This window comes from Medicago sativa, chromosome 2, assembly GCF_051527215.1.
Source record: "Medicago sativa cultivar Bolivia chromosome 2, Bolivia_mono, whole genome shotgun sequence".
NCBI lineage: Eukaryota > Viridiplantae > Streptophyta > Magnoliopsida > Fabales > Fabaceae > Medicago > Medicago sativa.
In genome coordinates this window covers 73,633,749-73,646,797 of record NC_140750.1, presented here as the reverse complement: position 1 = coordinate 73,646,797, position 13,049 = coordinate 73,633,749, and the positions used below count along the sequence as shown (strand labels likewise).

Genomic DNA, 13,049 nt, shown 5'->3' with positions numbered 1-13,049 from the left:
AGATACATAGTGAATTATTGTTGATGTTTAAATATGATGTTATATGATGTTGTTTATGATTGGTGAATATGATGTTTTAAGATGTTGTTTATTATCATTTGATATTGTTATATTATGATATGACATGAATTATTTATGTGATCCATATGTTGTCATGATGCTAAGATGTTAAGATGTTAAGACGTTAAGATGATATGAAGTTGTTAAGTCGTCGAGTCGTTATGAAGTCGTCAAGTTGTTAAGATGTCATAGATGTTCATGAAGTTTCTAAGACGTAAGATGTTGAGTCCATGCATACTCATTTAAAGATGAGGGCTCATGCCCTGGAGCTTTTGCTCAACCACGACGATGGAGCTTATGCTCAACCAGAGACGAGGGCTCATGCCCTAGGAGCTTTTGCTCAAATAGCGACGAGGGCTTATGCCCTAGGAGTATATTTATGCTCAATAGCGACGAGGGCTTATGCCCTAGGAGTATATTTATGCTCACAAGCGACGAGGGCTTATGCCCTAGATTGGTATCACATGCATTTGCATTTTCATGATGATTCAAGATGATTTAAGATGATAAGAGTTGCATAGTCGAGTTGAGTCGCATTGTCAAGTCAAGAGTCGAGTCGATCATGAAGTTGTTTATGACTATGATTATGAAGTCGATTATGAGTTTGATTAAGAAGCTGTTATGATGATTATAAGATGCTAAATGATTATTGTTGTTGATGTTCATGATTGTTTTGATGATGATGTTTGTTTATGAGTTGATGATTATGATTTGATGATTATGGTTATGATTAGTGTAACGCCCGTCTTAATTATTCGATTATTTAAAAATATATTTATATATATGATTTACGTGATTTTCATGATTGATATGTGTGAATTTTATGATTCATGAAGTTGAGTGGGTTATATGATTTATAACTGCATAATGTGGAGTATTTTGTTGTGGTGAAGTTGCTATGTTGTTATGACTTATTTTATTAAATAAAATAAGATATGAGAAATAAAATAAAAATATTAAAGATTGGGCTGCGTGGTGAGATGAGCAATTAGTAGTGAGAAGAGTAAAAAGGAGAGATAAATAGACAGACATAAGTTAGGAAAAGTAGTACGTACGTTTTTGGAGAAAAAGGGAGTAAAGTCAGAAAGAGAGAAGAACCAAGGAGGGCTGCGATTCTGCTATTATCAGGTAAGGGTGAGACTAATTTTCAATATTATTAAGGGTAAAATTCTATAGGATGAATTTAGCATGATTAGGTTAAGTTTTGGTGAGAATTGAGAATTAGGTTTAGGATCAATTTTGATGAATGAATCAAGAACAGATGTTAGATTGATGCAAAATTAGTGTACAGACCTTAGATATGACTTAAGATGATAATTAGATGCTATTTGGATGAAGGAATCATGAATATAGGTGAAAATTTGTGATTTTTAGGTTTCTGGCCGTACTGACATTCATCGCTCGCACCTGCGAGCAAGAACACTCGCATCTGCGAGCTAGAACCCAGAACTCGCAACTGCGAGCAATGCAACTCGCAACTGCGAGTGACCTGTAAGCTCGCAACTGCGAGCAGAATAACTCGCCACCGCGAGTAAAGACTTAGGAACCCAGAATGCACGCTTTGCTCGCCATTGCGAGCAAAGTTACTCGCAACTGCGAGTTAGGCCGTTAGTTGCCCAAAATTGTTCTGATGCGATCCTTTCGCACGTGTAGTCATGAGTTGATCTTAGAAGTAAGAAAGATGGTTGTTTAGGATGCTTTCAGAAGTCCCAGAAGTCTGTTTAGGTGACTGAGATTAGTAGTGATGTTGTATAAGAATTATTTAAGATGCTTTATGATGATAAGTGGTTATGATTCATTCCCTTTAATGTTGTTATGTTATTTAAACACTGTTTTACGATGTAAATGTTGCTGGTTGCTACTGTTGACTGTTAGTGTCTTGAAGTTGCATGAGTCGGTCTATGTTGTTGGAATTTTAAGAAGTTGTACATGATTATGAGTCGTATGAGTTGTTCACGTCGTCGTCTAAGTCGTTGGAAGTTTGAGTTCATTGCATGCTCATTAAAGTTGGGGGCTTTAGGCCCGGCAGCCTTTGTGCTCATTAAAGTTGGGGGCTTTAGGCCCGGCAGCCTTTGTGCTCATTAAAGTTGGGGGCTTTAGGCCCGGCAGCCTTTGTGCTCACACGTTGAAGAGCCTATTATGCTCATTTTGTTGTTGATTGGTACCACATGCATTTGCATATCAAGAAGTTCATGATGTTTAAGTTGTCAAGTTGTTGTAGAGTTGATAGAGTTGCATGGTCAAGGATGAGTTGTGTCGTCAAGTTGAGTGTTAAGTTGATTATGATTTGTGATGAAAATTAGTAATGGTATTTGATGATTGTATTTGTTATGTAATGAAAAATATGCTAATTGGTAATTGTTGATATGTTATTAATGTTTAAGTTGTTAAATGCATTTTATTGGATTATATGCTTAATGTATTGATTATGAAATCTCACCCCTTCTGCGTATATGTTGCCTCGACCGTGGGTAATGTGCAGGTAGTAAAGATTAGAGGCGTTCGTGAGTGGACTCCCCACTTGGTGTCTAGGTGCTCTGATACGTAACGGGATGGGGGCTTGCTTTTACTTCTATTCCTTACGTGTCTCTTTTATGAACTAATTTATGAGATTTTTCAATAAGGCCTGCGTGCCAAGACTTTTAGATGTTGAACTATTTTCCGCTGCAACAATTTTAAGATTTTCATGATGTTGAATTTGAAGGATAATTATTATTATCCGTTTTATGATTTTAAATGAAGTATGTGACATTCCGTTGTGATCAAAATACTCTGATTTTAAATGAAATTTTTATGTTGGGAAAACGGGGTGTTACAATTGGTATCAGAGCAGGTCGGTCCGTCCGGCCAAGTAGTGAGTCGAGTTGTGTCTTAGGAGTTGGAATACCACTATTATGATATTCTAAATGTTGTGTGTTGTGCAGAGAAGAGACCTGGAGGCTGCGAATCTTATTTGCTATAAGAGGACTAGAATGGCTGGAAGAAATGATGCTGCGATTGCTGCTGCTTTGGAAGCTGTAGCCCAAGCTGTGGGACAACATCCAAATGCTGGTGCTGGTGCGAATGCTGATGTGAGAATGTTGGAGACCTTCCTGAGAAATCATCCTCCTACCTTCAAAGGAAGGTACGACCCTGATGGAGCACAGACGTGGCTCAAGGAGGTTGAGAGAATTTTCAGAGTTATGCAATGTACTGATGATCAGAAGGTGCGTTTTGGAACGCATATGCTGGCTGAGGAAGCTGATGACTGGTGGGTGAGCCTCCAACCTACCCTAGAGCAGGATGATGCAGTTATTACTTGGGCTGTGTTTAAGAGAGAATTCCTAAACAGATATTTTCCTGAGGATGTTCGCGGGAGAAAAGAGTTCCTTGAGCTAAAGCAAGGAAACATGTCGGTGACAGAGTATGCAGCAAAGTTTGTGGAGCTGGCTCAGTTCTATCCACACTACACGGGGGACAATGCTGAGTTCTCCAAGTGTATCAAGTTTGAGAATGGTTTGCGTGCTGATATTAAGCGAGCCATTGGTTACCAACAGATCCGTGACTTTTCTGCTTTGGTGAGCAGATGCAGAATCTATGAAGATGACAGCAAAGCTCATTATAAGATTATGAGTGAGAAAAGGGGTAAGGGCCAACAAAGTCGCCCAAAGCCTTACAGTGCTCCTGCTGACAAAGGAAAAGGAAGAGCTAATGATGAGAGGAGGTCAAATAAGAAGGATGCTGGTGTTGAGGTTGTTTGTTACACTTGTGGCGAGAAAGGCCATAAGAGTAATGCTTGTACTAAGGATATTAAACGGTGCTTTCGTTGTGGCAGTAAAGGACATACACTTGCAGAGTGTAAGCATGCAGACATTGTGTGTTTTAACTGCAAAGAAGAAGGTCATATTGGGTCTCAGTGTACGAATCCGAAGAAGACTCAGACTAGAGGGAAAGTGTTTGCTTTGACTGGTACTCAGACTGAAAATGAGGATCGTTTGATCAGAGGTACTTGTTATATTAACAATACTCCTTTAGTTGCTATTATTGATACTGGTGCTACACATTGTTTTGTTGCTTTTGATTGTGCTTCTAAGTTGGGTCTTGCTGTGTCTGATATGAGTGGAGAAATGGTTATCGAAACTCCAGCTAAGGGTTCGGTGACTACTTCTCTTGTTTGTTTACGATGTCCTTTGTCTATGTTTGATCGTGATTTTGAGATTGATTTAGTTTGTCTGCCTCTGAGTGGAATGGATGTAATTCTTGGTATGAACTGGTTAGAGTACAACCATGTTCTCATTAATTGTTTTAGTAAGTCGGTGCGGTTCTCTTCTGCTGAAGAGGAAAGTGGAGCAGAGTTTTTGTCTACTAAGCAGCTGAAGCAATTAGAACGCGATGGGATCTTGATGTTTTCCTTGATGGCATCGTTATCTTTGGAGAATCAAGCGGTGATTGATAAGTTGCAGGTGGTGTGTGATTTTCCTGAAGTTTTCCCTGATGAAATCCCTGATGTACCACCGGAGAGAGAAGTTGAATTTTCTATTGACCTTGTTCCGGGAACGAAACCTGTGTCTATGACACCTTATCGTATGTCAGCTTCTGAGTTGGCTGAGTTGAAGAAACAGTTGGAGGAATTGCTAGATAAGAAGTTCATTAGACCGAGTGTTTCACCTTGGGGAGCGCCGGTATTGTTGGTTAAGAAGAAAGATGGAAGTATGAGGTTGTGCATTGATTATCGACAACTGAATAAAGTAACTATAAAGAATAGATATCCACTTCCTAGAATTGATGATTTGATGGACCAGCTGGTGGGTGCACGTGTGTTCAGCAAGATTGATTTAAGGTCGGGTTATCATCAGATTAAAGTAAAAGATGAAGATATGCAGAAGACGGCCTTTAGGACGCGATATGGTCATTACGAATATAAGGTGATGCCTTTTGGTGTAAGTAATGCACCTGGCGTGTTTATGGAGTATATGAATCGCATTTTCCATGCATTTTTGGATCGCTTTGTGGTTGTGTTCATCGATGATATTTTGATTTACTCTAAGACAGAAGAAGAACATGCAGAACATTTGAAAATCGTTTTGCAAGTGCTGAAAGAGAAGAAGTTGTATGCTAAATTGTCTAAGTGTGAATTCTGGTTGAACGAGGTAAGTTTTCTGGGCCATGTTATTTCTGGTAGTGGTATTGCAGTCGATCCATCTAAAGTTGAAGCAGTATCACAATGGGAGACTCCTAAGTCAGTTACAGAGATTAGAAGCTTTTTGGGTTTGGCAGGATACTATCGAAGATTTATAGAAGGATTTTCTAAGTTGGCACTTCCGTTAACACAGTTGACGTGTAAAGGTAAAACCTTTGTGTGAGATGTTCATTGTGAGAACAGTTTTAATGAATTGAAGAAGCGTTTGACGACGGCTCCAGTTTTGATTTTGCCAAAACCTGATGAACCTTTTGCAGTGTATTGTGATGCGTCCAAATTGGGCTTAGGCGGTGTGCTTATGCAAGATGGTAAAGTTGTTGCTTATGCATCAAGACAGTTGAGAACTCATGAACGAAATTATCCTACTCATGACCTTGAATTAGCTGCAGTCGTATTTGTCCTTAAGATTTGGAGACATTACTTGTGATTTGAGGTGTTTAGTGATCACAAGAGCTTGAAGTATTTGTTTGATTAGAAGGAATTGAATATGCGACAGCGGCGGTGGCTCGAATTGTTGAAGGATTATGACTTTAGTTTGAATTACCATCCGGGTAAAGCTAATGTTGTTGCGGATGCCTTAAGTAGGAAGAGTTTACATATGTCTGCTATGATGGTGAAGGAATTTGAATTGCTTGAACAATTTAGAGATATGAGCTTAGTTTGTGAAATGTCGTCTCGGAGCGTTAAGTTAGGAATGCTGAAAATTGATAATGATTTCTTAAAAGATATTAGGGATGCGCAGAAAGCTGATGTTAAGTTTGTGGACTTGTTGGTTGCTAGTAATCAAACTGAAGATAGTGACTTTAAGGTCGATGATCAGGGTGTGTTGAGGTTTCGAGGTAGGATTTGTATTCCAGACAATGACGAGATAAGGAAGATGATTCTTGAAGAGAGTCATAGAAGTAGCTTAAGTATTCATCCCGGAGCTACAAAAATGTATCATGACTTAAAGAAGTTGTTTTGGTGGTCTGGATTGAAACGTGATGTAGCACAATTTGTGTACTCTTGTCTGATTTGTCAGAAGTCGAAGGTAGAGCATCAGAAACCTGCAGGATTGATGACACCGTTAGATGTACCAGAATGGAAATGGGATAGTATATCCATGGATTTTGTGACGAGTTTGCCGAATACTCCTAAGGGAAATGACGCTATTTGGGTGATTGTTGATAGATTGACGAAGTCGGCACATTTCCTTCCGATTAATATTAGTTTTCCTGTGGCTCAGTTGGCAGAGATTTATATTCGAGACATAGTGAAATTGCATGGTGTTCCTTCAAGCATCGTGTCAGATAGAGATCCAAGATTTACTTCTAGATTTTGGAAGAGTTTGCAAGAGGCTTTAGGCTCTAAGTTGAGATTGAGTTCGGTTTATCATCCTCAAACAGATGGTCAGTCGGAAAGAACAATTCAGTCACTCGAAGACTTGTTGAGAGTTTGTGTACTTGAGCAAGGTGGAACTTGGGATAGTCATCTTCCGTTGATAGAGTTCACTTATAACAACAGCTATCATTCAAGTATTGGAATGGCACCTTTCGAGGCTTTGTATGGTCGGAGGTGTAGGACTCCGTTGTGTTGGTTTGAGACAGGTGAAAGTGTGGTTCTAGGACCAGAAATTGTTCAACAGACTACTGAGAAGGTGAAAATGATTCAAGAGAAGATGAAAGCGTCGCAGAGTCGACAGAAGAGTTATCATGATAAGCGTAAGAAAGACCTTGAGTTTCAAGAGGGAGACCATGTGTTCTTGAGAGTTACTCTAACGACCGGTGTTGGTCGTGCATTGAAGTCAAAGAAGTTGACTCCAAAGTTTATTGGTCCTTATCAGATATCCGAGAGAATTGGCACGGTGGCTTATAGAGTTGGCTTACCACCGCATTTATCGAATTTGCACGATGTGTTTCATGTGTCGCAGCTGAGGAAATATGTTCCAGACCCATCCCATGTGATTCAGAGTGATGATGTGCAAGTTAGAGACAACCTTACGGTAGAGACCTTACCCTTGAGGATTGATGATCGCAAGATGAAGACGTTGAGAGGCAAGGAGATACCTCTAGTGAGAGTTGTTTGGAGTGGAACGACTGGTGAAAGCCTGACATGGGAGCTAGAGAGTAAGATGATGGAGTCTTATCCAGAGTTGTTTGCTTGAGGTAAATTTTCGAGGACGAAAATTCTATAAGTTGGGGAGAGTTGTAACGCCCGTCTTAATTATTCGATTATTTAAAAATATATTTATATATATGATTTACGTGATTTTCATGATTGATATGTGTGAATTTTATGATTCATGAAGTTGAGTGGGTTATATGATTTATAACTGCATAATGTGGAGTATTTTGTTGTGGTGAAGTTGATATGTTGTTATGACTTATTTTATTAAATAAAATAAGATATGAGAAATAAAATAAAAATATTAAAGATTGGGCTGCGTGGTGAGATGAGCAATTAGTAGTGAGAAGAGTAAAAAGGAGAGATAAATAGACAGACATAAGTTAGGAAAAGTAGTACGTACGTTTTTGGAGAAAAAGGGAGTAAAGTCAGAAAGAGAGAAGAACCAAGGAGGGCTGCGATTCTGCTATTATCAGGTAAGGGTGAGACTAATTTTCAATATTATTAAGGGTAAAATTCTATAGGATGAATTTAGCATGATTAGGTTAAGTTTTGGTGAGAATTGAGAATTAGGTTTAGGATCAATTTTGATGAATGAATCAAGAACAGATGTTAGATTGATGCAAAATTAGTGTACAGACCTTAGATATGACTTAAGATGATAATTAGATGCTATTTGGATGAAGGAATCATGAATATAGGTGAAAAGTTGTGATTTTTAGGTTTCTGGCCGTACTGACATTCATCGCTCGCACCTGCGAGCAAGAACACTCGCATCTGCGAGCTAGAACCCAGAACTCGCAACTGCGAGCAATGCAACTCGCAACTGCGAGTGACCTGTAAGCTCGCAACTGCGAGCAGAATAACTCGCCACCGCGAGTAAAGACTTAGGAACCCAGAATGCACGCTTTGCTCGCCATTGCGAGCAAAGTTACTCGCAACTGCGAGTTAGGCCGTTAGTTGCCCAAAATTGTTCTGATGCGATCCTTTCGCACGTGTAGTCATGAGTTGATCTTAGAAGTAAGAAAGAGGGTTGTTTAGGATGCTTTCAGAAGTCCCAGAAGTCTGTTTAGGTGACTGAGATTAGTAGTGATGTTGTATAAGAATTATTTAAGATGCTTTATGATGATAAGTGGTTATGATTCATTCCCTTTAATGTTGTTATGTTATTTAAACACTGTTTTACGATGTAAATGTTGCTGGTTGCTGCTGTTGACTGTTAGTGTCTTGAAGTTGCATGAGTCGGTCTATGTTGTTGGAATTTTAAGAAGTTGTCCATGATTATGAGTCGTATGAGTTGTTCACGTCGTCGTCTAAGTCGTTGGAAGTTTGAGTTCATTGCATGCTCATTAAAGTTGGGGGCTTTAGGCCCGGCAGCCTTTGTGCTCATTAAAGTTGGGGGCTTTAGGCCCGGCAGCCTTTGTGCTCACACGTTGAAGAGCCTATTATGCTCATTTTGTTGTTGATTGGTACCACATGCATTTGCATATCAAGAAGTTCATGATGTTTAAGTTGTCAAGTTGTTGTAGAGTTGATAGAGTTGCATGGTCAAGGATGAGTTGTGTCGTCAAGTTGAGTGTTAAGTTGATTATGATTTGTGATGAAAATTAGTAATGGTATTTGATGATTGTATTTGTTATGTAATGAAAAATATGCTAATTGGTAATTGTTGATATGTTATTAATGTTTAAGTTGTTAAATGCATTTTATTGGATTATATGCTTAATGTATTGATTATGAAATCTCACCCCTTCTGCGTATATGTTGCCTCGACCGTGGGTAATGTGCAGGTAGTAAAGATTAGAGGCGTTCGTGAGTGGACTCCCCACTTGGTGTCTAGGTGCTCTGATACGTAACGGGATGGGGGCTTGCTTTTACTTCTATTCCTTACGTGTCTCTTTTATGAACTAATTTATGAGATTTTTCAATAAGGCCTGCGTGCCAAGACTTTTAGATGTTGAACTATTTTCCGCTGCAACAATTTTAAGATTTTCATGATGTTGAATTTGAAGGATAATTATTATTATCCGTTTTATGATTTTAAATGAAGTATGTGACATTCCGTTGTGATCAAAATACTCTGATTTTAAATGAAATTTTTATGTTGGGAAAACGGGGTGTTACAATTAGTACTTGATGTTATATGATGATGTTTATGTCTATGATTAAGATGCTATGATTAAAAGGATATATGATAATGCTTATGACTAATATTTGTAGATATGTGATGATATTTATATGATGATATAATATGAAGTATATGACTAATGTAGGAAGAATAATGATACTAGTTAAGGAAGTTTAAGTTGCTAGATATGATTAATGAATTATATGATGTTTAAGTTGTTGAATGTTGTAACACCCTATTTCTATTAAGCGGTAAAACGCGCGAATACATCAGAAATATTCTAGAAATAGATGCTACGTCTCAAAACAAACCCAACAATATCATGCATATATATAATATCTCAACGATCACAACGGAATTCAAATCATAAACTTCAACATATACATGCCATGGTCAATAAATCCTCAAATGAAAATACTCCAAGTCCGACAAGTGGACAATAGCAACAACATAGCAACAGAATCCAAAACAACAAATAGACGCTAAGCCTAATCAGAGCCTAGATACTACGACACTGACACGACAACGGAGAAAGCTCCCGTCGTCCAAACATCCAACAAGCAACTCACCAAGCGTCTAATCCTGCACAACGTCTACCCATCCATACAGACAGGTAGGCGGTCGAAACCACTGGGGGTAAGTATTACATTAATCATAATCCACATATAAAAACATGGTATTCAAGAATTTATACATATCACATATACATAACCACCCCTCCTAGAATACTAGCATCATGTGATTAACATCCCCCATTACTTGCATCTCAAGCTATCACATTATTATCATAGCATAACATGCATAATCAACCTCTAATCAAGTCATCAATAAAAGCTCATCATTTATCAACATCAATCAATGATCACATCACTTACCTCATTACTCATTTAGCATGCTTAATTCAACAAGAACAATTCATCATTTCAAGTTACAAGCAATCAATCATCATCATCAAAGAAATCACCACATCTTATGTATATACATATACAATTCTCACCTCATCATTATCATCCAACCAATTATCATCAAATAGATTCACCAAGTGTATAAGCACAACAAGTAAGACATGCAATTAGAGCATTTATTTCACAACCATCAACAAAATCCACCAATATACATATACACCAATCCACATAATTACAACATTCACCAAATTTCACCAATACACAAAATCATCAAGTCACATATTCAATTATGTCACAACTCATCAACCATTCAATTCCAAATATCACAAGTATGTATTCATCAAACACACTTATCATCAACATTCACCATTCACATGCAACAACAAGATAACATTTCAATATGCAATGCGCCTATACTCGACACATATATGCATGTGGTACCAGATCAACAACAATGGATGCAACAAAAACATCCAAGTAAGAGTACACCTCCTCTTACTATGTAAAAGTACACCTCCTTTTACATTTCAACAACAACAACAACATGTCATGATGCATGGACATATAGCAATGACTCGATAATGCACAACTCCAACATAACAACTATCAAACAATGTAAAAGTACACCTCCTTTTACATTTCAACAACTCAACAACATTGCATTATCAAGAATCATGCCCATACATTCAACAATCACAACTCACATAAGATTCATCAACATACATCAACATCATCAACATAATCATCATCATATTCATCAACAACCAACAACATCATCCTCATCTTAATTATCAACATACATCAACATCGGCTCGCAATTCATTTCCATTTACATCACATAAACCAAGTAAAACGGAATAACACAACAAGTTATGATAAACATCATGTTCATCCCTCCACAATCATTCAAATACAATCATTTAGTCATATGAGATCATTCACAAGAGATTCATAAGACTTTAGTTCATCAAGATTCATTTCTACTAAATTCGTCTCCAAAAATCATCGTTTTAAAAATATTAGAAGTTATGAATCAAAACCAACTCTACAAGCTCAATTGCCTATGCCATGTATCCTCACAAGTCACTTATAGGTGCAGTAGAGGATACATAAGCATTTCATCGGCCAAAAACGACGAATTCATAAAAAACTCAAAGTTCGTCTCACTTTTCCACTCTTTACAAAATTTTCCATTTTCAAAGCAAAACAAGTTCAAACTTGATAGAACCAATCACATCCATTTTTAAAAATCATATAAACAATATACAACTCTAATCCCACTTCAATTTCCGGAGAAAAAGAGTTTTTGGAAAAATTGACGTTTGGACCGTTTCGGTAAAAGTTAGACGATTTTCATAAATTCAAGTCCAAACCAACTCAAATCATGTTTCAGTAGGATTAAAGGTGTAAACAGAGGTTAATTAAGTCCAAAGAAACATTTTAGAAGTATTGGATTGGTCCCCCAAAGCTCAAAACAAACAAAACCAAAAAAAATTGTTTCTGGGCAATTTGGCTATTAGCTCAATCTGGGCTATTAGCGAAACAGAAGAAAACTGCTTCTGGGAAATTTCGCTATTAGCTCAATTTGGGCTATTAGCGAAACTGAAGAAAAACTGCTTCTGGGAAATTTCGCTATTAGCTCAATTTGGGCTATTAGCTCAATTTGGGCTATTAGCGCAGTTCTTGATAATTACTGCAGTAGTTACGGGTTCCTCATCATTTTCACCCAAAATCTCATTTTTCAAATCCCCAACTCCCAAACCAAGTTCCAGAAAGTGTTTATGTGTCAAAACAGGTTCAATACACTTAAACAAACATGTTTCAAGCATTAAAAACAACAACATAGCTCATTTCATCAAATTCACAAAATTCTTTCAAAACACCAACATAACCACAAATCTCCTCATGAATCCATAAACAACGTTTCCAGTTACGAAATTTTGTTTCCAACATTTCAACAATCATCAACAACAACTAATGAACACAAATTCATGTACAATTCAACATCACAACCTCATTTTTCATCAAAATTGCTCAAGAACACAATATACCCACAAATGCACATTTCAACATGTTAATTCACATACTAACATGTAATTATCATACAAATCATGTTCTCTATCATAACAGCAACAATTATGCACGAATTCAGAACAAATGGATTCAAATTATCAATTCCATAAAAATGGGTTCCAATGAAAAATGATGAAATTATGATCAAAAACTAACCCCCTTACCTCTAACTCCAAGAATCCTTAATTCAAGCCTCAATTTAGCTCCTAGGTGTTGAATCCACTCTTCTAGCTCTAGCCCTTGCTCTTGTTGTTGTCTCTAGCCTCTACCTCTTCTCTTCCCAAATGAAATGAAATGAATAATGTTGTGAAACCTAATTTTCACCCACAACTAGAGTTTATATATGTGCTCTCATCAATTGGGCTTATCTCTCAACCTTAATGGGCCTAACCCATTTCTATTCTAACACTCAAAATGTCACTACTCACTTAACGGTAAATTACAACACTAACTGTCACTTATCGGTAAATAAAATAATTATTACATTCTCTCTAGTAACTTGGTAAAATAATATTCTTACTAACACTCAAAAATAATCCTCAACCAAAGTTACAAAATTACCCCTACTCTCAAAATGACCAAAATGCCCCTAAGACCAAAA

The 13,049-nt window shown here is 37.4% G+C and overlaps 1 protein-coding gene across 1 annotated transcript; it reads left to right on the top strand.

Annotated features, from left to right (window-relative positions):
* Positions 1-2,002: 2,002 nt before the first annotated feature.
* LOC146950577 (uncharacterized) lies at positions 2,003-9,410 on the top strand. Its single transcript, XM_085746501.1, has 2 exons — positions 2,003-4,044; positions 9,133-9,410. The coding sequence occupies exons 1-2, from the start codon at positions 2,967-2,969 to the stop codon at positions 9,144-9,146; spliced, it is 1,092 nt and encodes a 363-aa protein (XP_085602627.1). The 5' UTR covers positions 2,003-2,966; the 3' UTR covers positions 9,147-9,410.
* Positions 9,411-13,049: the final 3,639 nt, after the last annotated feature.